Genomic DNA, 27,946 nt, shown 5'->3' on the forward strand with positions numbered 1-27,946 from the left:
CCCTAAATAAAATGCTACCCCTTGAATGGTTAATAAAATTTCTAATCCTTTCTACAATCCAACGATATTCAGTACAAATAAATTTCAGTTGATAACTTACTTGCCCACCAAAACTATTCAAGTCTTTGCATCATTGCATTTAATGATGTGGAGGAACACTTTGGTGAGAGCCTCAGCAGTAAGAGTATAGCGATCATGAATGAACTTCACATTTATCCAATCTTAGACTCCCCTAGATTTTTACCTGTGGTTTCGATTACAACATAGTCTGCAGATTGTTTGAAGATATTATTTAATCAACTAAAGAGGGTCATCAAGAGAGGAGTGTCGGAGAGTTACTAACAATTCTGCACATCGTATCCAGGTGTGCATTGAATGACAAAAAAAAAAAAAAAAAGAACTGTGGGGCATTAATGACTAAACTTTGGTGGACAAGTCAGTTATTATTATAGACTGAAGCTTATTTGTACCCAAATAAAGTTGGTGCAAAAAAAAAAAAAAAATAGTGAATTAAGCGCTTTACCATCAAATCCAGTTTTTGATGTCTGTCCGCATCCGTATTCACTTGCAAAATTTTCTAAGATGAACTAAATTCATAAGCACTCCCTAAAATCAAAGCATACAATGCTAGAACTTTTGAAATTCATTTTTGTTAGTCCATTAATCCCATGGAGATGGGTCTCTATCTCATGAAGTCACATCTTCTGGCGACGTCACTTCCAGTAACGAGTACCGGTGTCCGGGAGTCAGAGATTGGTATGCGGCCAAGCAGGTCATGTGTAAACCCCCAACAGTTGAGGAATGGTATTGCTCAACCTGCCTTGCCTGTAATATATGTGAACACATGTTTGTTTCTAAAAGTCCTGTGTTTCTTTCATTTTGTTACCATTTAACACCATAACAATTTTATAGCGCTCTCCTCTAACATAGTGCTTGTTTTTATTTTTTTATTTATTACATTTTCACCCCAAACAAGGCACATTGCCACTTTGTTGTAGGGGGCTACTATCGGGTACATAAGCATTAGGGGTAACGTGTAGGAAGTTGGGCAGCGAGATGTTGGTTCACGTTGCACTTGAACTTCTGCATGTCAGTGCAGTCGGGGAAGCAGGGACCCGGAAGGGAATTCCAAAGTCTAGCTGTTCTGGGGAAGAAACTACTGGAGTAGAAGGCTCTCTTGCATCTAGAGGTCGCTACTATGAAGGGGTGGGATTTAGCTGCTTGCTATTTCCAAACGCTCACCTATCTAGTGCTACCCAGGTTCAGTGTTTCTTAACTTTGGTGATCAAGTAAAAACCAGTAGGTCGATGTGATTATGTTGTATACTAGTGTTGGGACAATTAATTAGAATTGGGAATCGGAAAAATCAAATCTTTTAGGGTATTGGAATCTGTAAATTTTGTGTCTATTTTCCAATGCCAAAAACGATTCCCTTAACTTAATTATCGTTTTTATTTATTTGATTTTGTCTAAAACTAAATCTTTCACTTCTGGTAGCAATAATAAAAAAACTAATATTTATGAATTTTTTTTTTTTTTTAAATAACTAATATTTATTAAATTTTTTTTTTTTTAAATAACTAATATTTATTAATTTTTTTTTTTAAATAACTAATATTTATTAATTTTTTTTTTAAATAACTAATATTTATTAATTTTTTTTTTAAATAACTAATATTTATTAATTTTTTTTTAAATAACTAATATTTATTAATTTTTTTTTTTAAATAACTAATATTTATTAATTTTTTTTTTTAAATGACTAATATTTATTAATTTTTTTTTAAAATAACTAATATTTATTAATTTTTTTTTAAAATAACTAATATTTATTAAATTTTTTTTTTTAAAATAACTAATATTTATTAATTTTTTTTTTTTAAATAACTAATATTTATTAATTTTTTTTTTAAAATAACTAATATTTATTAATTTTTTTTTTTTAAATAACTAATATTTATTAATTTTTTTTTTAAATAACTAATATTTATTAATTTTTTTTTTTAAATAACTAATATTTATTAATTTTTTTTTTTAAATAACTAATATTTATTAATTCTTTTTTTTAAAATAACTAATATTTATTAATTTTTTTTTTTAAATAACTAATATTTATTAATTTTTTTTTTAAATAACTAATATTTATTAATTTTTTTTTTAAAATAACTAATATTTATTAATTTTTTTTTTAAATAACTAATATTTATTAATTTTTTTTTTAAATAACTAATATTTATTAATTTTTTTTTTAAAATAACTAATATTTATTAATTTTTTTTTTAAAATAACTAATATTTATTAATTTTTTTTTTAAAAATAACTAATATTTATTAATTTTTTTTTTTAAATAACTAATATTTATTCATTTTTTTTTAAATAACTAATATTTATTAATTTTTTTTTTTAAGTAACTAATATTTATTAATTTTTTTTTTTAAATAACTAATATTTATTAATTTTTTTTTAAAATAACTAATATTTATTAATTTTTTTTTAAATAACTAATATTTATTAATTTTTTTTTAAATAACTAATATTTATTAATTTTTTTTTTTAAATAACTAATATTTATTAATTTTTTTTTTAAATAACTAATATTTATTAATTTTTTTTTAAATAACTAATATTTATTAATTTTTTTTTTAAATAACTAATATTTATTAATTTTTTTTTTAAATAATATTTATTAATTTTTTTTTTTAAATAACTAATATTTATTAATTTTTTTTTTTTTAAATAACTAATATTTATTAATTTAAAAAAAATTTTTTTTTAAATAACTAATATTTATTGATTTTTAAAGTACCAGTAAAACTAAAATCTGTAGACCCCCCCTTCCCTCACATACACGTGTGTTTTTATGTTTGAGATAATATATGAACATTTAACATGTGCCTTTACAATAATCGGGTAAAAATAGCAACTTTATTGCTAAATATTTATAAAGAATCAGAATTGGCAATTGTATCAGAATCGGGGGAAAATATTGGAATCGTCCCATCACTGCTGTATGCCTAAAACCTGGAACTATGTGGACGCTCATCTGGGGAAAAGAACAAATCGACGCAATTACTAAAATCTATAGTTTTTACTAAATACGATAAAAATTAGACACTTCGCAAAGACGAACGCCATTCTATACTCTTAGGGGAGGGGGGGGGGGAGACGCACATATACAACATGTCATATCATTGGTAACAACAATGTGATCTATATTTTTGAAAATATGTAGATATAATTGAGTAAAAAAAAAAAAAAAAATCAATTTTTAAATCGCAAAATTTAAAATGAATTAAAATGTCTTGTAAATTTTATGTTTTAAATTGTAGGCACCCCTGGCGTCGCCCCGGTCGTAAAATACGCTTAAATATGATATTTTAATTCACACGGATTTCGTATTTATTATTTATAGAGTCAATTATTTCATATTATATTGTACCCAATATGTAATCATGATTTCGAAAGTAAAAGTACTGACATGCAAAAGTTTAAATGTAATATAAACAAATATCTTGTTAATCTTTCCTAGACATGGCCCCAAATAGTAGCCCCTTGCGTCCAAGTGGCGATATGCTTTATAAGGGGGGGGGGGCATGAGTAAAAAAAAATGATGTAGAAAGGAGTGTGAATTTTATTATATATAAGCTGGTTTCCATGACAACAATATTTTAGATAGACAAGATACAAGCACGTGCGGTCGGACGGTCCTGAGTTTTTATTTTAATACTAGCAGGTCATCCGGCGTTGCCCGGTCATACGATACGCTTTGATATTTTAATTCATGCAGATTATTTATTTTATTATAAAGACAGTTCTCTATCGATTATTATTATATTGAACCTAATAGTTGTGAGATCAAAACTAATATATATATGAAATAAAATGGAGGTAGAAGGACCTGGATACTCAACGTTTCGCCCGATTTATGCGGGCTTCTTCAAGAGGAATGGTCATTGACGAGAGAGTCGGAGGATTGTGGCTATATATATATGATGGGGGAGAGCAACGTGTTTTCCTTATGTAAATTAGATGTCATATATACATGTATAGACATTTTATGAGAGAAAAAACAATTAGAGTAAACTAGTGTAGTGGATTACGTCTAAAAGTTAAAATATCGTAGAGATTAAAAAATATATAGACTTGGGTGCCATCAGCTAGAATCGAAACCAAAACATAGAACTCTCCATCATTCATTATCATTATTAGCCTTTGAAGCAGGCCCATACGCATCCATCATCGTTGAAGACAAGGTGAAAAGCAAGTGCTGTCGGACGGTTCAGAGTTTCATAATTTATATAGATTCCACGTGACCTTGCGATACACGAATTAAATACTCAGATTAAATGACATTCCGAAGTCGAATTACTTAGAAGAGAAATAAATCTGTTATTGTTATATCTTTTTGTTTTGTTTTTTTTTTAAATTTTATTTTAAGTTTTAATCCTCACTCATGTAAACAGAAAGATTAACACGAAGCTTAGAGTGCGGGTGTGGGGGGGGGGATTTATTTTAAATGCTGGTTCAAACCAAACTTTTTGGCTGTATTACAACATGCCTTCGGGACAAGATCAAAATGTAGTATCTGTTCTTCAGATGCTGCACTTCAATTCCTTGTTCTCTGTCAGTGGAGGAGAAATTCTTCACGACTGAGACAATTTTTATCTTTGTTCCTTTTCTCCACGGTAAAAAACGACCCTAGTGTCTAACTCTGTCCCGTGGGGAGGCATTGTAAATAGGAACCCTTTTAAAGTGCCCATTTACTTGCCTCTCCACGAGGGCAGAGTTAGGCACAAGGTCGGTTTTTAATGTGGGGAAAAAAATCCAGCTCCTCAAAATGGGGCATTCTGGATAGGAACAAAAATAAAAATTGCCTCAGTCATGAAGGTTTTCTCCTCGACTGACCGAGGGCAGAAGATGTGAAGTGTAGCATCAGAACAGATACTAAACTGTGATCTTGTTCCGAAGGCCAAGAAACCATTTAATGTTATTCAATGCTGAAGTGTAGTACCTATCGAAAACGATTCATTGAACACAAGTTGCTAGTTGTTCTAGGGGGGGGGAACTGTGAGTTCATACATTTCTGAACACTGTTATTGTATGAATGACAACGACCAATTGAAAAGATTGAACTCTGCACGTTGTTACAGACTACGGGATTTGCTACGTGTTCGGTCAATCACGCTCCTCATTCTTCAAGTACACAATCACTGTATCAGTTTGCTTTCAGAAATTCACGCTAATCCTAATATTATTTCAGGGATCATCAGTTAATTACCATAAAATACTATCTTGGAGATTTAAAAACAGTATTTTATATCATGGTTCCCAAGCAGTGACGTGCAGAGAAATTTTTCAGGGCAAGTGCCTAAGAGGAAAAAAAAACGATGTCTCGGTGAGGCACAGGTTTATAATATATTCCTCTGAAAAGGGCACTTTTAAAACGGGAGAAAAAGGGGCAGGTGCTTGGGCACCCCTAGCCCCCACCCCTTTCTGCACGTCTGTTTCCAAGCAGTATTAATCAAATACAGTTTTAATTTTGCAACAAGTAAACCTGTGTATCTCATTTTCAAAATATATATATATATATATATATATATTTTTTTTTTTTTTTAACATGCAATATATAACAAAGTCTATCTCTTTCTCGTGTTTTTTCTTTGTCATCTGTCTTCCTAAAACATTAATATTCGATTCTACATTTTTGTGGGGGGTTTTTGTGGATCGTTGGAGCATGTTGTTAAGAATAAAATGTAAATTGATTTAATTGCTTCCAGAAAATACTATGACAGGAATTATTTTTTATATGAATATTTTTATAAATATTTTTATTTTCGTTTATAAATATTTATATATTTCGTTTATAAATATTTATAAATAAATTTTATAATATATTACTATTTTCGTCAATACAGATTTACTTTTGTTTGAAGCAAAGAAAAGATTTTAGAAACAGCATAATTTATAACAAAAAAAAAAAAAACTTTCGGGCTACGCCAGACAGGGACAGCTAGAAAAGAGGATTGGGACATTTTTTTTTTTTTTGCCAATAATTGACTTTTTTTAAATTTAAAAATTGTCATTTAACTTCTGACATTAAATGAATTTCAAAAGTTCTAGCACCATTTCTATAACAAAAGTTTTAACTACATATTAAAATAGACATTTTTTTCTGAGACTGTCTTTATTCAATTATAAAAATATTTTATTTTTTATATAAGTAATGGTCGCTTCCATTTTTTATTCAAGAAAAAAATGTACTGTTATTTTCTTTGCTTAGTTGTAAATGTCTTTTATCGAAATTCAACATAAAAATATACAAAAACATAAATATTAAATGAAACATTTTAAAACATGTTTATATATTATACATTCTATTGAGTTTTTTGTTAGCCAGTCAGCTTTCTAGTATCCACTGCACCCTCTTTAATCAGCCAATGAGCAGGTACTTACAGGACAAAGGCCCATTTGACCTCCGGTTGATCCGTTCCTTTGTGTGTGCTATTTAGCGTAGATATCTAGTGTTTGACCGGTTTTAAATCTAGGTTAAGTTTTTTTTTATATGTTAGTTTATATATATATATATATATATATATATTTATATATGTGTGTGTGTGTATGTATGTGTGTGTGATAGGTTATGTTTATTTATTTATTTATTTTATTTATTAAGTTTGTATCATGTATGTGACAGATAATGAAATTGAAAATAACTTGTGCTTTTAACTAAAAAAAAATATTCTGGAATTTAAAAAAATCCACAAAAACTCAGAATTATTCGATCTTACATAAATGTTAAAAATTTTATTGACAATAAATGTTAAAAATTTATAATTTTTTAATAAAATCTTTTCCTTCCATGAAAATTTACGCGTGATAATTTATATCCCTAGTCATTTATGTCATAATATTTTTAAAAAATTATAACTTTTATTCAACAATTAACTTCAGATGAGTTCGTGAAAGGGATCCCTTGGCTTTCTCAGATTTGTTTTTTTTGTTTGTTTTAATTTTTAAAGCCCTGCATAAATTTTGTTACTGTAAAACAGTCATCTATTATATCTATAAAAGTGAGAATCTGTGAGGACACTTCTCAACCTATATACTCAATGAAATTTTGAACTACAGACTTGAAATTTGGTAAAAAGAGTATTCAAACATGTGGAAAACTTTTTAATCCGTTTTCATCCGGTAAAAAGGGTTGCTAAGGGGTTAAAATTTAAAGAATTTGTTTTTTTTAAATTTCTAGGGTTTCTATTTTTCAAGAGTTATCCGATTTTTTATGGATTCTTTCAAATGTCGTTAATTTTTGTAGTTAAAAAATATATTCTTTACTGTCATTGCCCGTCCATACATATTAGCCCAATTTACCTCACAACTGTAAAAACATTTCTTTCTCTAATCTATTATAGAAAAGGGAAAAATGGGTGTTAGTTTGTATGTGGCATTTGTATGTCTTCCAAAAACTTGACAGACACATCGGACTGTGACAAAAATGGTATCAATAGAAAGATCAATCTTTCGGATTAAAAATATCTAAAAATTGGCCAAAAAGATTACTCTTGAGTTGATCAATTGGGCCATTTTCTTTTTTTGCAAAGAGGGGTCAATTTTTAGCGTTGACATTTTTGCAAGTCAGACACCTAGCAATCTCAATGTATGTTTATAAAACGTCATTTCGACCCATCGTGACGTCATACGTCATTGTGGTTGTGACAGCTAGCGGGTTAGCTTTTTTTTCGTCTCCTTTTCCTCTTTTGCATTACAGGCTCAAGTCTACCTGCCCACTGCAACTTTTGATCGAAACAAAAGTTCATTTATTTATTTTTTTTTTACGTTGTTTAATAGCCTTAGAATGCCACCTTTCTACACCCGGGCAATGCCAGGTAACCATGCTAGTAATAAATAAAGAGGAAAGATCATTTAAAAAAATTAATATCTTTTTTAAAAAAAATTGCTTTAAAACGTCCAATCAAAGGCTGTGAAGCAGAAACTCAAAAGGTCTACTTCAACACTTCCTGACAGATAATACTTTGTCCGGCTTGGAATTATTTTCAAACAGCTGTCATCTTAAATGTATGGACAGAAATCTGTATTCATCCATTCTAGTTACCTTTGCTTGGAACGAAAAAATAATCATTTTTGCTATGGACTGATTTAAGTTTCATTTGTCATTAAAGAAAAGGAGAATTAAGGTTAATGATACGATACGTCATATATATATATTTTTTTTACTATCGTTTTAAACCTGAATTTTTTTTTTATTTTTACAAGGTAGTCACCACTTATCAAGGCTCGGTAGCCACTCGGGAATAAGGGTTATTGTGTTTACAGTACGTTAGTATTGGAGATTTGATAAAGTGTCTTACTTAAGGGGGCGGTTTATCAGGAATTTGTTTATGTTGGACTTAGAGGCATCCAGGTTGTAGTCAGGTGGGAAACTGGCAAACAGAACAGAGTTCCACAGGCGTGCACTTCTAAGAAAGAAGCTTTGTTCATGGAATCTACGTTTTGATTGAGGCACAGATAAAGAGTGGGGAAAATTTTTGAAAGTGGTTTCAGCTAGACGGGTGTTTATCGTGAAAGATTGGCGAAGGGTGGACCAGAGATTGGAGCTCAGATGAGCACCTGCCATGGAAGTAACGATAAAACAAAGACCGGTCCGTAACGTCTCTCCTGTGGGAGAGAGGTTGCAGGAAAGAGAAAAAGGCATCCCCCACAAAGCTTATTTTGTACTGTCGAGGCAGGATAGCCTGTTTTCAGCAGCTCCTACCCAGATGTGGCAGCAGTACTCCATCCTTGGACGTACTTGGCTTTTATATAGATAGAGAATTGCATCAGCAGTGAGATCTTCTGGAGTGGTAGAAGGATCCTACCATTTTTTCAGCGACCTTGCCAACTGACTTGATGTACGTTTTCCATTTCAGGTCAGGAGTAAAGGTTAAGCCTAGAAGCTTATAAAAACATGGAGCTTCCCCTAGACGACCATATCCAAATAAAATTGACAAACATTTTTTTTGTTTTTACTAGTGTTTGTCTAAGTGAAAGCAGCAATAACATATTGAGATAATCAATCTTACAGTTTCCACACAAATTATACAGATTAATAGAAAATGAAATTTTCTTGTGTTGGGTACAAGTTAGTTAAGATATATATTTCTCCAATGTTAACTATATTGGATGATTGCCATTTCCTCATCATTTTACTAATTCATTTCTATTCTTTTTACTTACAAAACAGAAGTTTAAAATTATTATATACCTACTAATTTGATATCTGGTTTCTAAGCTATGATCAATGTGTAGTATCTGCTCAATATCATAAAATTATCTTCACAGGGGGATGAGAGTTACAGTTGACCGCCTGGGCTATTTTCACCGGTGAATGCTGATGGGACACTCTGGATGTATGCAAATATAACCAAGATCAACCTCATTTTTTTTTTTTTAAATCACTATAAACTGACCTTGTGCCTATCTTTAATATTGCCAACTAATTTTCATTTTTCTCAACACAAAGCAAGTTATTTCTCATTTCATAAGACAACGGTTTCTTCTTCATTTGTAAATTTATTAAAATCAGCCATGATGGATTACCTTGATAATAAACCCCTAAAATGAGTATTCTTTTTATAAAATTCATAAGGAAATAAAATAATTAAATTTGAAACGAAATTTTTTTTTCTAAAAATTAATATAAGAGGAAGGGGAAAAAAATATCTTGATTCTAGCGCCACCTAGTGTTTAGTGTGCCAAAAAAAGGGAGATAAAAAATTAATCACCCTTTCTCTCAGAAACAAAAATGAATAGAAAGAGAAAAATTTAAAAAAAGAAACAAAAGATGTCCCTTTGAAATAGAGACGGCTTATCTGATGGACAGATTAAAATGAAATTGCCTAAATTTGAAAAAAAAAAAATGATTAAAGAATTTTTTCCTTTTTTTTTTTAAAAAAAAAAATAAATAAATAAAAAATAGTTGTGCTACCGAACAATATGGAAAAATTTTTCTTGTAACGTCCGTACTAGAATATCCCTCATTTTTGATTTAAAATCTTCATACCACTGAATAAAATGTCTTCTACGGTTGGCTTTCTGTTTTTGGCTCATTGCTGCCTCTTTTTCCAAAATGGCTGGCAGCTCGCTCCAATCTTTTATGAACATGAGTGGAGCTTTGGCTTCTTTGAGTAAACGCAGTGGAATATTTTTGGACGCAACGGACGGACCGCAGTTCCCTGGCGTCATTCTATCTTCTATGACAGGGAGAGATCCATAGGAGAGGGCTTCGTAGATCCGGTAGCATTCCGTATTTACACCCACTGGACTAAGCGTCAAGTCGCTTTGGGCCAGGGCCCGCAGATAATCTTCCCGGGAATCATCGGTTTCCTTGGGCACCCATCTGAAAAGAAACATAAGAGAACAATTAATGTGGTCGAAATAATTATGTTTGGATTTTAATCTTTGTAAACCGATATAAAACTGGTGCCGTGTGCGTGTGTCTTAAAAGTTATTCAGCCCTTAAAACTTAAACTCATTGTCATCAAATGTAAAGATGGGTAGATAGTGAACGTGAATATAAACAAAAGTCATTACTTTGGCTCAAGATCGAAAGGTGGAAAAAATGGTTAATATTTATACTTGCTTTCAGTTTATTATTCAATTTGTAAACTTATATATATATATATATATATATATATATATATATTAGAACCCCGGGATACGGCATTAAAAAATTAGTAACAAAATACAGTACAGTATATAATACACACGTATATAATCAAATGACTTTATAAATAACACCACAAGGAGGGGCAAATAACGTAATCAGGAGCCGGAAAACACATCTTAACCTGAAAAAAAAACGTATCCTAGGGTCACCTTATCTCGGGTTTCTAATATATATATATATATATATATATATATATATATATATATAGGCAGCAGGTCATTGTTCAAGCACGTCTGGTTGAACACAAGTTATTCTTTTTTCCGATTTTTCTAGATATCTTTTCCATTCCCCTGGACCCACCTATATAATCAATAAAAAAATATTATAAATACACCAAACTTCAAAGGCAAAGAAAACGATAATCACTCCTGATAATAATCGGATGCACCGATAGAAAGCGCTTGAGAAGAATATGGTTGAACAAGAACTTTTGGGCACCATTTTCTACGACATGCCAGCTGAAATTAAAAATACTACTCGGCAAATGGAAAAGATATCCAGAAAGATTGGAAAAAAAGAATAACTCTGTGTTCAATCAGATGTGCTTAAATATATATATATATATATATATATATAATTTAAAGGATATTAGAATAATAGTCTAAAGAGCTAAGTGTATTTTAATGTAATAGTGAAATTACTAGTTTAATTAAAATACAGGAAATGCTCGTTGTGATAATTGACTTTGTTGTTGTTCCTTCTTATGAAACTGATTTTTAATTTAATTAAATTTTGATTTTTAAATTTTAAAAATTTTAAAACTTTTAAATTATAAATCACATTACTTAATATATATATATATATATATATATATATATATATATATATATATATATATATATATATATATATATCAAGGCAATTCTTAATTGAATTTATAACTTACCTATTAATACCATTTTGCTAACTACTTTCCTCTGAGGATAAGAGCCATTCTTTGAAAGTTTTTCTTGTCGAATAATAAATTGTTGCAATTTCTGATGTATAAAGTTTATATTGAATTTCTTATAGCAATGCTCAATCTCGAATATTGAGCTTCTTCATCTGGTTTGTATTGTCACATTAATATTTACTAGCAGAACCTGTGGAAATTCCACAGGGGACTCATTCATATGTAATATATTGATGTTGGCATTCTGTAGATGTTCAGTGTAAATGGAGACGCTCTGATATTATTGTAGCTTTTTTTTGTGTTAAAACTGTAAAAGTATTTAAGCTAATACGAACGCCCGGTAAAACTCGGTCGAAAAGTATGCTTAAATATGATATTTTAATTCTTGCAGAGTTCAAATATATATTATCATAGAGTTAATCTTCTATCGATTTTTATATAGTATAAAGTTGCGATTTCAAAAATAAAAACTATCCATATGACTTGGATGCATTAGCTTGAATTGAAACCGAAATAAAAACTTTATATATATATATATATATAAAACAGAAGTTCCTTCAGCCGTAATTGTATAAAAACCGTATTTGTATAAAAACAGTTTCTTAAAATGAATGGAATTTTGTCATAAATAATGTATGAAATGTTTTTATTAACACTTGTTATCAAAAACAAATTATTTAAAAATTTGTATAAAAAAGTTTCTTAAAATGAAGGAAAGGAATATATTTTAAACATTTAGAAAATTATTTAAAGAAATGTAAACTATGAAAGTTTATATTATTTTAAAAAAGTAAATTATTTTTCCTTGTGATTATATTTTAAATATTAAAAAAAATATATTTATAGAAATGTAAAAAAAATAAAAGTTTATTATTTTTTTTATTGTACTATTATAAAACAAGAAGTGGTTCCATATGGTTTCGTATTTCGTTTCATGCATTCTGACTTCCGTTCCATATTTAAGTAAACAGTCAACTTCCGGCGTCCTAACTTTGAGTACTTAAATTTTGGATTTAACCTAAAATTCTTGCTGATTGATTTTGTGGATTCTCTTAACGTTCTTATTCTACAATTGCTGCTGCTGCTTATCCTGACCTAGTATGACCCCCCCCACCACCACCACCACATCACCTCATTCAGTATGTAGGAATGGTAAATCTTCTGCGGGATTTGCATATTGCGATTTTAACTGAAAGCAATTTAAACTTCTTCAGAGCCAATCAAGAAGCGGTTTGAATATCAATTAAAGATCCCGAAGAAGCCGCTCGGATAAAACTCAAATCTCTGCAGGTTTTCACAAACGATATTCATGAGCGTATTCTTCCGTTGGTTCCCCGGATGCATTCAACTGATGCTTCAAGATAACTCTTAAGACTTCAGCATCTTCATGAAATCGAGACTTTAAAAAGGTGAGACTATGTTAAAGTGTCCAAATATAACGGGCTCGCATTTTTATTATCAGAAACTCTGTTTCTTACAAGCAACGAGATAAACAGATAAAAGCAGTCAAAATAAATGGGGCACTGTGATGATCGTCTAATCAGTAGAAGGCAAGATTTTGGATGGGTTTCACACTCACGGGACCATAATCCCCCACCTTCATATCAGATTTAAAACTTGATAACAACTTGATTTTAGAAATGTTCTCATGTTTAACTTGCACAGGTTTATTATTTTAATTCTACACAAACTAAATAGTTTGAGCTGAGCCTGGTGAAAGAAATGAAAAAAAAAAAAAAAAAAAAACTTATCACGCCTATCTGTATCGTATATTTTTAAGCCATTCACCATGCGTGGAATATTGTTGCCATACCAACCATTACTCTTTCCCGTTTAGATAAGGTCCCCTCAAAATGGGACCTCTAACTTAATAGGTCCCACACTGTTGTAGGCCTGTGTTTTACAAGTATCTCAACAGCAAAATCTCACCCCTTCGCTGTCCCCAGATTTTGCTTTCTACTCTATTAGTTTCTTTCCTCAAATAGTTGCCATTGCAATTCCCTTCCTGTTTCCCCGACTGTACTGACATACAGAAATTTAAATGTAAGATGAATAAACATTTTACTGCACAACTCCCTCACTTGACTTGGAGTTTATATAAATCGACAACAGAAAGCGGTCAGAGTCAGTCACAGAGCGAGGGCAAGCTGACACATTTTTCTTCATTGCAAAAAACATCCGTACCACATACCTTCACTGATGTCAACACATGTTATACAAAATCAAAAAGGTTGTCTTTGAAGATAAACAAAATATTTTTATTGATCAGCTGTGTTGTGTTTTATTCGCTGCCAGGTGTATATATCGTAGACAATGACAAAAGTTGATTTGGAAATTATATAGACTAAAAAGCACATTGAACGACCGTCCGCAACGAATATATAACACAAATCTGATATTTAATTCACATTTAATTTTACGTCTCATTGGCAATGTGCTTTCGTTGCGATAAATATAAGCAAAAATTAAATTTATTTCATTTTTAACCAAAGTAATAAACTTCAGCAAAAAAAAAAAAAATCAAAATTATTTGATCTAACTAAATGAATGCTGAGGTAAAGTATTTAATAATGAAATTTTCAGTACTAACGTTTGTTAAAAAAAAAATATGCAACTTAAATTACTTCACTAGCCCTTCTGATTTATTCCCAACCTATTGTAAAATAATTTAGAACAAAGATCATGCTGAATAAGCCTTTTATGTATTCCGTCAGTATTGGATCGATTTAGTTGTTTTTGAAAGTATAAAGCAACAACTAGAGGTCAATGCAGAGGATCATATAAGCGCACATGCAAAAAATTGTGCTTCTTTTTTTTAACATGTATGTCCACGGTTTTATCTATTTATTTATTTTTACACAGGAATCACCTCATCAAGGCCTGGAGGCCACTCGAGGATAAGGGTTAGTGGGTATACATTAGTCAATGTGATTATAGCGTAGTTAACATAGGTAGTGGAATTTTTATAAGTTGGATTACATAGAGGGACGGTTCATCAAGAACTTGTTTACATTGGACTTGAAGACAATCAGATTGTAGTTAGCTGGAAAGTAGGCCAATGGAAGAGAGTTCCACAGGCGTGCAGTTCTAAGAAAGAAGCTCTGCTCATAGAATCTACATTTAGGCTTAGGCACAGATAAAGAGTGGGGGGAATTATTGGTAGTGGTTCTGGCTAGACGAGTGTTTTTTGTAAAGTTTGGCAGGAGGGACGGCATAGATTGGAGCTTAAAGGAGCACTTGTCATGAAAATAATGATAAAGCAGAGACAAAGTCACAACATCTCTTCTGTGGGAAAGAGGTTGCAGAGAAGAGAAAAGGGCATCCTCCAGTAAGCTACGAAGTCTATTTTCAACTCTATCAAGGCAGGACAAGACCTTTCTAGCAGCTCCTGCCCAGTCTATTTTGAACTCTGAAGGCAGGATGAAACAATTGTAAACAACAAATAATAGTGACTGACAAATTTGTTTTGTTTATGAATGTTTATTTTCTTTTTTAGATGAGGACTGATAATTAATATCATTTGGATTATTCAGACTACTGTTCTCATTTTCTGTATTATTACACGATACAAGGATACCAAGAATACAATTACAGATTATAATGCCGTTTCTTTACGTATATCTGATACAAAAACGACATTATTTTTGCACCGACCTAATACTTAAAACTTTTACCCAGTTATGACTGATAGAACCAAGAGCATGCTACACCAGTGGGTAAAAAAAAGTTCCCATTGGAAATCTACAAAGAATTTTGTTGTTCAACAGGAAAATTCCTTTTGACAAAAGACACCTGAATTTCAAAGATTACTGTTTTCACCTTGGCTGATAATAGTCTGAATTGAATGTTATTTGCATTAAACCTTTTTGAATTCAAATGCAAAAACTCTGCCAACAGAAAGACAGCATTTTGCTAACAAAGATTCATAGACAGGAACTAAAATCAAAGTGAGGCTGTCGTCGTTGGTAGATTATACATCAAAGAATAGCCATGACAAATAAGGATGAAGGTTGTAGATATTATTATTATTATATTAGCAGGTCGCCCGGCGTTGCCCTGTCATATACTTAAATATGATATTTGATATATGTATTTATTATAATAGACAATTCTCCATCGATAATTATATTGAATCTAATACATAGTAGTGAGATTAAAACTATATATATGACTTTGGTGCCATCAGTTTGAATCGAAACAAAAGCATACAGCTCTACACTCATTCCTTAGCCTCTAAGCCACACCCATACACACATATATATATATATATATATATATATATATATATATATATATATACACTAGCAAAAGTACCCGTCCTTGACTGGGTTCAAAAACAGCCTACAGAAAATGGACTCTGATTTATGAAAGTATGATACATTATGAAAAGGAAGGGTTGTAAAGAGATATCTTCCAATTTTGGTTGGTTGTTTTTGTTTTACGGCATATCAACCTTTTTTAGCTTATTTAATGCCGAATCTAGTTATTTTGAGGAACGATTTTTAATGGAGTATATTTGGGTTTTTTTTAAGTCAGATTCTATTTAACCCATAGTTGGGACCCTAACAGGTACTACCACTCCGGGTCAGAGTGGACCTGGGAGCAATGGCAATTAAAGGGTGGTTCCACACTCCCCAAGGCCCGCAAGGTGGAGCCTCACCATCGGATATAGTTTTAGGTCATATCCAGGACCTTCGAATTTTGGGGGTATCAAAACCAAAGTAAAATATGATGAAAGTAAAAATAAAATAGATAAACTCCATAATTTATTATACCATACCTGTTCACACTGAAATACTTATCACAATATTCTGTGGATCTATATTAAAAAACCTTGTTAAACTTTGACATATTTCCATTCAGGGGCCATTATAGGGGTAAAATTGCCCCCAATCATTCATCCGTTTATTTATTCGCACTTTTCTCAATAACAACGCCTTGAATGTTTTTGATATATTACACAAATATTAGTCATGGTGAAAATAAATTTTTTTCACTTTTGGAGGGGGGACCCCACCCCGCATGCTCGGCTTGTTAAAAGATGGAATCGCCCGATCGTTGACAAGATTTAAGCAAGGGCGGACGGTCCACAGTTTTATAATTATATAGATATAAAGAATAATCAGGGACGCTTGGATGAAAGAGAATTTTTAGTTGAAAAAAAAAAAGAAATGACAATAGACGGAGTGGCTAAGCGACAATGCAGAAAACACACCTTAAAATAAGATGAAAAAAAAAAAATTTTCTGGCTGCAACAACAACAAAAAAAGATAAACAAAAACGCCATTTTTGTTCGTTTTTCTGTTATCGCTTTACCGAAAGACACAACTACAGAGTATTTTGTAAATCAGTTTAGATTCATTTATTTTAATTATTTTCAAATATGGCGTCAATTAATTGAAGACTTTTAAATTTAACGGGTCTTCTCGTGCTATAAACGCTATATTCTGATGATGAATTAAGTCAAAACCTTATACTCGATTCTATAATATATATATATGGAATTGTTTTGCAATTCATATGCAAAACAAGGAAAATAAATTATGATTGAAACATTTTATGGTCGTAAAAAAATGCCAAAAATAAGCTCTGGGTAATATCCTTAATGTACGACCTTAAGGGCAAATGTCACATAGCCTAGTACACAATGCAGGTGATTACCTTTCCAACGAGCATTCATTTGTTAAATTCTGATCAATAGTCTCTGATATTTAGCAATTTTATCTCATATATATATATATATATATATATATATATATATATATATATATATATATATTAGCATGGGTGCCCGGCAATGCCCAGGTATTTGGAGGTGTATGTTGAGCAAAAAAAAAAAAGCGGTCAATTTTTTTAACTTTGACCCCTATTATGACCCCTTAACATTTATTGCTTTGGGCTCAAATCAAGTTATTAAGTTAGGTTCCTTGGACATGGATCTATCGAAAATTTCAAGTGTTTAGACCAAAAATTGTCGGAGGAGTTTGGTAGAGTTCTCAAAGGTTAAATCGTTGAACTTGGACCCTTTAACAGCCAAATTTCTGTCTGAAAACCGATCACAAAGATTTTCCCAAATCTCAGTACCCTGTATATCAGATTTCAAGTCTGTAAACTAAAAATTGACAGTTATTGCGTAGGGAAATGTACACAGACAGACAGACACGCTCACTTTTATAGATATATAGATTTACATACACACACATACCTGCTGGTATACACACACATACCTGCTGGTAGCCAAACAGAATATTGAAATGCTCATATCTTTGGTTCTGTGGGACAAAACTACATGAAAATTTGGAGGCTTTTTGAAGATTATAATCCTATTCTATGTCTTGAGTTGTAAGCCCTGTTTAGTTTTTGAAGAGTTTCCGATGGGAAGTTATTCTATACAAGTTCTGGAGATGACGAATTCTCAGTGGACAGCTGTTCTTCTGTACAGACTCTACTAAACTCCTCCGTCAGTTTTTGGTCTAAACACATGTTAGATGTAGGTTACCTGAACACAAGTCAAACTTTTTAACATATATCTTGAGTTGAAAGCCATGTTTAGTTTCAGAACAGTTTCCAATGGTTAGTTGTTCTTTACAAGTCCTGGAGACGACTGGTTCTCAGTAGACAGTTCATTTTGCAGCCAAAGAGAAAAAGATTTTTTCCGTGTTGACACGAAGAAAATATATGCAAGGTTGCTGAAAAAGGTTTGATTTTTATGGAGCAATTCTGGTTTCTGATTGGTTGATAGCGGAACGCAAATTAATTTGATTCGCCAGTTCCTAGCAGCAGCATTTATAAATAGAATCTCCCAACTCTGAGGGAGCATACCCCGCTTATGAGTCAAAAATATTGCAACAATATATATATATATATATAAATTATTTACGATAATAATTATTAAATGCCTACAGACACTGTTTCCTCCTTTCGGGAATCATCATAATGGAAAAAATCTGAATTAAAACAAAAGTACGATTTTGATCAAAGTTAACACTTTTATACAACCTAACCTCACAAGTGCATTTGAGAAGTTTTATCATCACACAAGCTAAGAATTCTTTTATAAGACAGATGCGCGTTCATAATGAATGTTTCTTTTAAGAGCACAATTGACGCGTGATACTTAACGTTTGTACGGTTAACAATGATTCAAGTGATTATGTAAAAATAGTTTCATAAAAATCTGCAGGATAAGACAGGGTTGCATTTGAAATGAATTTTTCTGTTTAGAATTGAACCATGATGATTGACTTTTGTATTTTAAGGTCAGGTGTTTTTCTGAGAATCCAGCACACTGGGATAAACACAAACAAAATGTCTGAACAGCTCTTATAAAAGAGAACAAGATTTATATTTGCTTACAAATAAATGCATCAGAATATGCACACATGCAAAAGATTCCTTATATATATATGTAATATTGGGAATCCCAGCTTAATTGCTATATAGGTAGTTTTAGAAGTAGAAAGTTATGTAAGTATATTTTCATTTCCCATCAGCGAGTTGGTAGGGTCACAAAAGGTTAGGTTTGACAGGCATCAACCTACAGAGAATGCACCGGAAATTAGGGGTGACATGGGAATTGTGGTCATAGGCTTCCGGTTGACGACCACATGGGCTGAGAGTGGTTTAGGCAGCAAAAGGAGCAGATCAGAGATTTCAGGTCTCTGCCGACAATCAAGGTCCGAGATGATAGGCTTGCCTTTAAATAAAAGATTGAAGCTTCAAATCCATCTTGTTGTTTATCGATGTATCTGTCTGCAGTGACTACTTCCCAATTAGATGGCTGACCAGAAGGCATCATCCGCTGGCCAAGGCAACCAGGTATGTACGCATTATACATGGCACATACACGTCTCGAAGACTTTCAAGACAAGAAACGGTGTAAGGATAAGAACACACACACATATAACAGTGAACTGCACGTAACATACGTAAGAGCATACACATATATGTAAGAACACAGACTCTTAAAAGTACCCGTAAATTTAACAAGAAACAAGTAAAAGCAAACGTAACAAACGTTTAGTTAATAATAATTAAATAATAATAAACAGGATAGCAAACATTTACGGTAACATATATATATAGTTTTTAAAATACAATTATCAAAATGCACTTATGTATAAATAAGTCAATACATTCAAAAAGTATCGCGAACAAACAACACACACGTGTGTGCATATATATATATATATATATATTTAGTAGAAATGGGAATTAATAAAAACTGAAGAAAGTGCTCAATACTGTTGTAGAGCAAATATGCGCTCTATTTTTTATTACCGTATCTTTCTGTAAAGTTACATTATTGTTTCGGCTACTCGGCCGTTTTTTTGGCCGTCTGTAGTGTCCTCAGACTTTTACAGAAATGTTCTGAGGACGCTACAGATGGCCAAAAAAACGGCCGAGTAGCCGAAACAATAATGTAACTTAACAGAAAGATACGGTAATAAAAAATAAAACGTGTATGTATATATATATATATATATATATAAAGCAGATGTAACAAACATTTGCAGTGATCTAATCACGTGTTGACAGAACCGGTCATATGATGAGGAGACAACTAGGTGCATGTTAATAAAAATTAATCTGCGCAGATAGGAACAGTTAACAATAAATAATATCACCTGAAGAGAAGAAATGAACCTGTGGGTCACGTCCTTCTTTAATATTTGCAAGCACGTGGCTAAAATCAATCAATTGTTGACCATGTGACCAAAAATACAAACTGAAGTTTATTTTCTACGAAATGTTGTTTGATTTCCAAAAGGATTGTAAATTCCAAACTTGGATTAAAAAAAACAATTTTTTTAATTTATTTTTTGGTGTGTGAGTTGGAGGAATAATCCTTTATGAAAACTTGTAGGTTAACAATTTTGTCATATATATACATTTTTTTTTTGTATATTATAGCAATCCAGAATTTACAGGAAAATTATATAAAAAAAACAATTTAAGATCTTAAAAAGTGTACGAGGTGCCTTCAATAAGTTTCCAGACTCTTCGCATTGGTAGTACACACATTAAACTCTAGTCCCCTTCGAAGTAATCTCCTTCAGCTGCAATGCATTTGTATAGTTTCAACAACTTCTGGAAGCCCCCCCCCCAGAAAATCCTCTTGCATGAGCATGTCAATGACCTTCATCGCAGCCTCTTTCATCTCAATCGACTCAAAGACAACCTTTAAGGTTTTCCACGAGCTTAGGAACTAACCAAAAATCACATGGAGCAAGGTATGAACTGCAGGATCCGAATTGATCAGTTCGACAAACTTTGCACAAATTTTTTGTATCTTCAAAGAACATGGAAAGCGTAGCTGGCTACGCTTTCCATGTTCTTTGAAGATACAAAAAATATTTTGAACCCTCACCCTCATCGGAGAAGTCGACCGAAATTTTTATTCTTTAATTTAAAGCATCAGTAGGGCAGTCAAGGCATTTTCCTTGTCGTAAATAATTAGCCTGCTAGTGGAGGAATTATTTACTGTTTGCGAATTGATTTTGCCTGCCATTTAACAATAACGTCTTAAAGTTTACCTACTTATGTTGTATAGGGGTCCATATTGGAGATCATATTAACGGTAACGTTAGTGACAATACTGAGGGAAACATTCATAACCGGTTGAGATGATAAGAGAGAGAGAGAGAGAGAGAGAGAGAGAGAGGTACATTTATTATAAGAATTACAAAAAGTTCATAATAACGATGAGGGAAACAACGTTCATATTAAGGATGTTTCACACATTACCTTTTGCTGTTGAATGATGACACGACACAGTTTTACAAAAACATGATGATAACTTCTTTATTATGTGATCGATCGGTCAAATGATGATGACGTCAAGGAATTCAAATTCGTACTACATGATTAAACGTTCTCCCTTCGCTTCTAAAGGGACCCTCCTCTGATCATGTCATGACTGTTCGACCGACGCTGCTGACTGTTCGATCCGGACTCAACTGCCTCTGATCTTCGACTCTCTGCTAATCCTAGCTCCTATTATTGAGAATTCCTTTTTTCTATGACGTCAGACGTGTGGTTTCAAACGTGATCGAATCACATGGCTTAAACATATGTGGTTCGTCACATGTTCCCAAAACACACTTCTGCAGACAAAGAATTCTCACTAACCTATTTGTCAATCTATTTTTAAATTGTATTGGTCATTATTTTTTTTTCTGACCTTTTTTTAATTCAATTTCCACAAAAGAATGAACAATTAAATTCTTTTTACAAATAAACATATCTAAACTATTTTATATAAAATTTAATAATAGTTAAATTTTAGCATTTCATTTTCTGAATCTATTTCTGAACCTTGCTTGCAAAGTTCGAATCTCGGTCTATCCCAATCTCATTTTCCATTTATCTAATGTTTTTCTCACTTACAAGAAAAGGTTACCCTTTTCTTGTAACAGTTAGAGGGGAATTTAGCACGGTTCGTTTCGTTTAAAATATTTATTATTTTCATTTTGTTTGGACAAAAACAAAACAAAACTTTTTGTATCGTTTCATTCATTTTTTTTCATTTTGCTTCGCATAAGTATTTAATTACAACCAGAATGTGGCAAAAGAGACCAAGAATCTATGAAACATGTAAAGTTATAATTAGGGCAACCGAAAAATTGCGTTTATTAATCAGGGAAAGTAATTTGACAAAGTAATTACATAAAAAAAATGTCATAAATCAATCAAAATATTCAAATTTTCACGTTATAACAACATTCAATAAACATTAATTGCAACTTTTTAGGTTGCCATAATTATAATAAAAACCGAACGAAACGAAGCTTTGCTAAAACGAAATGAAGCGAACGAAATACGTTTTGTAAAGTTTTTTTTTACGGAAGTCTGAACCCCCGCTACGCCCTTGTCTTTGTCCGAATAATCTAAATGTTTATATCTGACTTGACTTACTTATTCCTCCAACTAATTGCTAAAAAAGTTTAGATTATTATGAGTAGATTAAATGGACGTATCTTAACAGTAAATTAAATGGACGCATCTTAATATACGTCTCGATTATCTAAAACCCCTAATAAAAAAAAACTATGACACATGAAAAGTTATAATTAGAGTCACAAAAATTGCACTTATAAATCAGGTTTAGTATTTATAAAAAATTTCATAAATCAAAATATTTAACTTTCACGTTATAAAAACATTCGATGAGCTTTAATTGCAATTTTTACGTTAACTCTAATTATAATAAAAAAAAAAACTTTAATAAAATGAAACGAAAGAAACACATTTTGTAAAAATTTTGCTACGAAAGTTAGCATCCCTCTTTTTTGCTCCTTTCTGGATACACTATTTTTTTTTTTTTTTAAATCATCTCATGTGTTATTTTTAATGAGTACAATGTGAATCCTGCAACTAAATTATGTCTAAGTGATTCCTGACACCCCGGAGATTAACCAGCTGATGCGCATCTATAGCAAGAGCTATCAAGGGGTTAAAAGTATGCGTTTATGCTTTAAATATAGAAACTACCAGCCAGATAGAAAATTACCTCCACTTAATGGTTATCAGATGTGTAAATATGTAAACATTTGCATTCAAAACCTGTGGAATTAGAAAAGTAGATCCCCCAACTTAATTTTTTTTCTTATTTTTCCAACTAGAATTCAGCAACATTTAAAAGATCCACCCGCTTGTTTTCGGTCCCCATCAAACCGGAAAACAGTGGGCGGTCTACCATCTAGAAAGTCCTACTAACACTTTTTTTTTTCTTTTGAACTTTTTCCCCCCTCACTCAACGCCAAAGAAATCATGTTCTATTTAATAACTAGCCTGGGTGCCCGGCGTTGCCCAGATGTTTGTAGGTGCCTGTTAAACAAAAAAAAAAAAAATTGGAGTAGGCAGGCAGGTTCGAACCTGTGACACGAAGGCAGAACAGAAAATAGAGGTGTGTGTAAAGGTGTTGGTTGAGCGCAAAAAAAAAAAAAGGGAAAATTGCAAGCGCAAAAACAAAAAAAAAGGAAAATTGCAAGCACAAAAAAAAAAAAGTTTGTAGACAGGCAAGCTTGAACCCATACCACGAGGGAGGAAAAGAAAGTGAAAAAAAAAAAAAATGTAACGTCCATTGCGTCCATCTCCAAAACAGAAGTTATGAAAGTTTAAATTAAGGCTAGTCAATTGGAAAGAGGGTATGACTTTCGAAAATATCGGCGAAAAAAGCGACCCCTCCCTGTAGAAAAGTGCCCAGTTGAGAGTGAAGGAATTAATGTTTTTATCCAATTTTTAGATATTTATCGTCCAAAGGGTCGAGCTTCAAAATGATACCAATCTCGTGAAAATCTGTTGCCTCTGTCAAAAGTTTTAGGCAAACATACATTTAAACAGAGATCTATATTATAGATAACTAGCAGGGAGATCCGATGTTGCCCAAATTTTCTACGTTTTCAATACTTCTATCATCATGGAAATCTGAAATTACGCATTATTCGATCAAATCGATTGATTGCTTGCTCTAGATGGGAAGCCACCATGGTGCACGTTCATATGCCTCCCTGCAGTGACTTAGTCCACAAAACATTATAGTCTACATTGCACTGTAGAGAACCTACTGTTTATTTTATGAAATTATTTTTATACAATGGCTGAAATTGAAGTTTCAAATGTAAAAGTCAAGTATCCTCATCTAATTGTGCTCTAAACAGAAACATCTATTTTGAACACACACCTGTCTTATCTTAATAAAGAACTTACTGTTGATTTTATATGCCTGGCACTTCTGCTTGTGCGGTAATAAAACTTTTCAAATGCAATTGTCAATGTTAGGCTGTACAAAGGTGTAACTTTGGTCAAAATAGGATTGTTCCTCCTGAAATCGGATTTTTGGGATTATCAATTTTATTTTACTTATCGGAAGTATGCTGATACAATGAACACTCCCAGACATAAAGTACCTTTGTATGAAATTTAAAACATTTAGAGTCCATATGGAATGACCTTACACACAGACAAAATACCTTTTATATATGAGTATAGATAGATAAATAACTATTAATGTTGGTCTATACAGAATCGTTGACATCCAATTTATTTCTTCATATTTGTCTCTTATCACTCAAGAAAAACTGGGAACAATTTCATCGGGACTCATCATTAGGATTATAATAACCAGGATATAATATCTAATGTAAATCCTTTAAGCATAAAATTTTATTACGATCATTAAAAGACAAACAAAAAAACAAACAAAACAAAAAAAAACGTTGGCTCAAAATGGTTTCTAACAACTGAAGTTTGTTTCAATATTGTCGCCATCCAACTTAGAAATAAATAAGATACTTACTCTTTGCGAACTCTGTGATAGCACCGATTTCCATATGGACTGGACTGAAGCATTTTGCCTAAGGTTTCACGAGAAGAGTTTGGATATATCGTACCGAGGAAATTACACAAATATTTGCGGTGCGTTTCCATTGGAAGATGGGCACTGTCCACTTTAGGAAAATCCCGATATCTGTTGAAAAAAAGAAAGAAAAAAACATGTTAATAAAATAAATTTTATAACTTTTGAGAATTTTATGAATTATGCAAACAAAATTTTGACCATCTTTTTTTTTTTTGTCTGTTTTGCTATTTTTATGCTGCATTATGTGTGTGTATGTAGTATCTACGTTCAAATACAGGTGGGTAGTATCTACGTTCAAATACAGGTGTGTAGTATCTACGTTCAAATACAGGTGGGTAGTATCTACGTTCAAATACAGGTGTGTAGTATCTACGTTCAAATACAGGTGTGTAGTATCTACGTTCAAATGCAGGTGTGTAGTATCTACGTTCAAATACATGTGTGTAGTATCTACGTTCAAATACAGGTGTGTAGTATCTACGTTCAAATACAGGTGTCACTTTTTGCCACACCTTCGTGAGATGAAGAAGAACGATGAGAAGGGGTGAAAGGTGATAAAACGATGACAAGAGAGTGTGATGACGATAAAACGATGAGAAGCAGATGAAGGGGAAAAAACGATGAGAAGGGGGGAGGAAGAGGATAAAACGAGGAGAAGGGAGACGAAGGGGGAAAAACGATAACAAAAGGGTGCGACAAAGGGGATAAACGAGAAGGGGGTGGCGGAGACGAAGGGGATAGAACGACGAGAAACGGTGGGGGGAATGAAGGGGATAAAACGACGAGAAACGGGGGGGGATGAAGGGGATAGAACGACGAGAAATGGGGGAGGATGAAGATCATAGAACGACGAGAAACGGGGGGGGGGGTAAAGGGGATAGAACGACGAGAAACGGGGGAGGATGAAGATGATAGAACGACGAGAAACGGGGGGGGGGTAAAGGGGATAGAACGACGAGAAACAGGGGGAACGAAAGGGATAGAACGATGAGAAGGGGGGGCGAAGGGGATAGAACGACAAAGGGGAGATGAACTGTCTTCTGATTATGATTTAATTACAAGATCTGTCATGTGAATTCTGACCAAACACATGTTAGGTTGACAAATTTGTTGAAGGCACTACATTGCACAGATTATCCTAAGAATAGATGACATTATTACAGTCAGCTGAAGCATTCATCCTCTTTGATAGACTGTTGCAGAAGCATGAGTATCTTCGCTGACCACAAAAACAAAAAAAAAAACTTGGAAACAAATCACTAGACAAGACCTGTACAGCAGGCATAACAAACTCGGTCATGTGAGAACTATAGAAACCAGTTGTGTTATATTAATCGTTTTTTTTTCTTTTTTACATGGAGCTCACCACTTATCAAGGCCTGGAAGCCACTCGGGGATAAGTGTAATTGCGTGTACAGTAATCAATGGGATAGTATTGTAGTAATCGTTAGTATTGGAGATTTGATAAAGTGTCTTACTTTAGGGGGCAGTTCATCAGGAATTTGTTTATGTTGGACTTGAAGACATCCAAGTTGTAGTCAGGTGGGAAACAGGCAAACGGAAGAGAGTTCCGCAGGCATGCACTGTTAAGACAGAACCTTTGTTCATGGAATCTACGTTTGGATTTAGGCACAGATAAAGAGAGGGGAAAATTAATGACAGTGGTTTCAGCTAGACGGGTGTTTTTCGTGAAAGATTGGCGAGGGTGGACCAGAGATTGGAGCTCAGACGAGCACTTGCCATGGAAATAACGATAAAACAAAGATAGGCTTGCAATGTCTCTTCTGAGGGAGAGAGGTTGCAGGGAAGAGAAAAGAGCATCCCCCACTAAGCCACAAAGTCTATTTTGTACTCTGTCAAGGCAGGATAGGCTGTTTTTAGCAGCTCCTGCCCATATGTTTCTTCAGATCGTTTCTTGTTAAACGACACGTTTAACAATACAATTGTAATGAGAAAAAAATGTTCGATTGCATGAAATAGTCATGTTTGCTTTATTTTAAAATAGAATTTTGTAAAATTCGATTAAGTTTTCCCTTATTTTAATTCGGATTTTAAAACATAATCAAAAATTGATATTTTAGGATTAATGTTTATTCTCGATTAATTTTAAAAGTTTACATAAAAATGGTCTTTTCTTTGACATGCTTTTTTTTTTTTTCAATAAAATATGTTATATGAAAACATTTTGATTATATTTTAGTTTTTACTTTAAAATGTTTTTTTTTTTTTTTTCAAAATGGTTATATATAATATGAATATATTATCTAAAAGGTTACATAAAAATATTCTTTTCTTTGAAATGTTTTTATTAATAAAAATGTATCCAATAAAGAATATTCCCAATAAAATTGACCAATGTTTGCATCAGGTTTCTGAATTTTTGAGATGAGGAGTGATTATTCATCTTATTTGGATTCTTCGGACTACTGCTCTCATCTTGAGTGTTATTTTTCACAACGTTTCAATCAGTGTAATCTATGACCTTCTTCAGTTGTATATTGTTGAACTCCGGAATTTGGACAGAATTTCAAACAGAACGCATTATTTACTTCATTGGCGTAACATGTTTACGTTCCATCAACCATGACTGGATAGACGTCCTAAGTAATTCGCAATTGTATTTCTGTTCGCCCACACTGAGAATTGAACCTTCAACCTTCAGGAGAATATCACTTTTACAGTTAATTGTTTTCCAAGTACTGTAACTGCACCATGGATCTTCACGTTTGAAATTCTGTCCAAATTCCCAAATTCAATAGAAACATCCTGGAGTTCGACAAGATACATCTGAAGAAGGTCGGAGATTATATCGACCTGAGGTTGTGGAAATGACACTCAAAGTGAGAACAGTAGTCTGAAGAATCCAAATAATGTTTGCATTCAGTTTTGAGATATGTTTGTTAATTTTTGCAAGTCTGTTGTTGGTGGAGAAGTCAAACTAACACATTATAGCTTGCATTAAAAA

General features: G+C 32.3%; 1 protein-coding gene across 1 annotated transcript in view; it reads right to left on the bottom strand.

Annotated features, from left to right (window-relative positions):
* Positions 1–9,950: 9,950 nt before the first annotated feature.
* Positions 9,951–27,946, bottom strand: part of LOC145246541 (ribitol-5-phosphate xylosyltransferase 1-like) — a 565,148-nt gene continuing 547,152 nt past the window's right edge. The window contains exons 5-6 of the mRNA XM_080108144.1: positions 24,919–25,089; positions 9,951–10,396 (exon numbers count right to left, since the gene is read on the bottom strand). Of these exons, the coding sequence (XP_079964270.1) occupies positions 9,982–10,396; positions 24,919–25,089 (586 nt within the window). The 3' untranslated portion in view covers positions 9,951–9,981. The remainder of the gene's footprint in view (positions 10,397–24,918; positions 25,090–27,946) is intronic.

The sequence above is a fragment of the Euprymna scolopes genome, chromosome 24 (assembly GCF_053919585.1).
Source record: "Euprymna scolopes isolate OS-2025 chromosome 24, ASM5391958v1, whole genome shotgun sequence".
NCBI classification, from domain to species: domain Eukaryota; kingdom Metazoa; phylum Mollusca; class Cephalopoda; order Sepiida; family Sepiolidae; genus Euprymna; species Euprymna scolopes.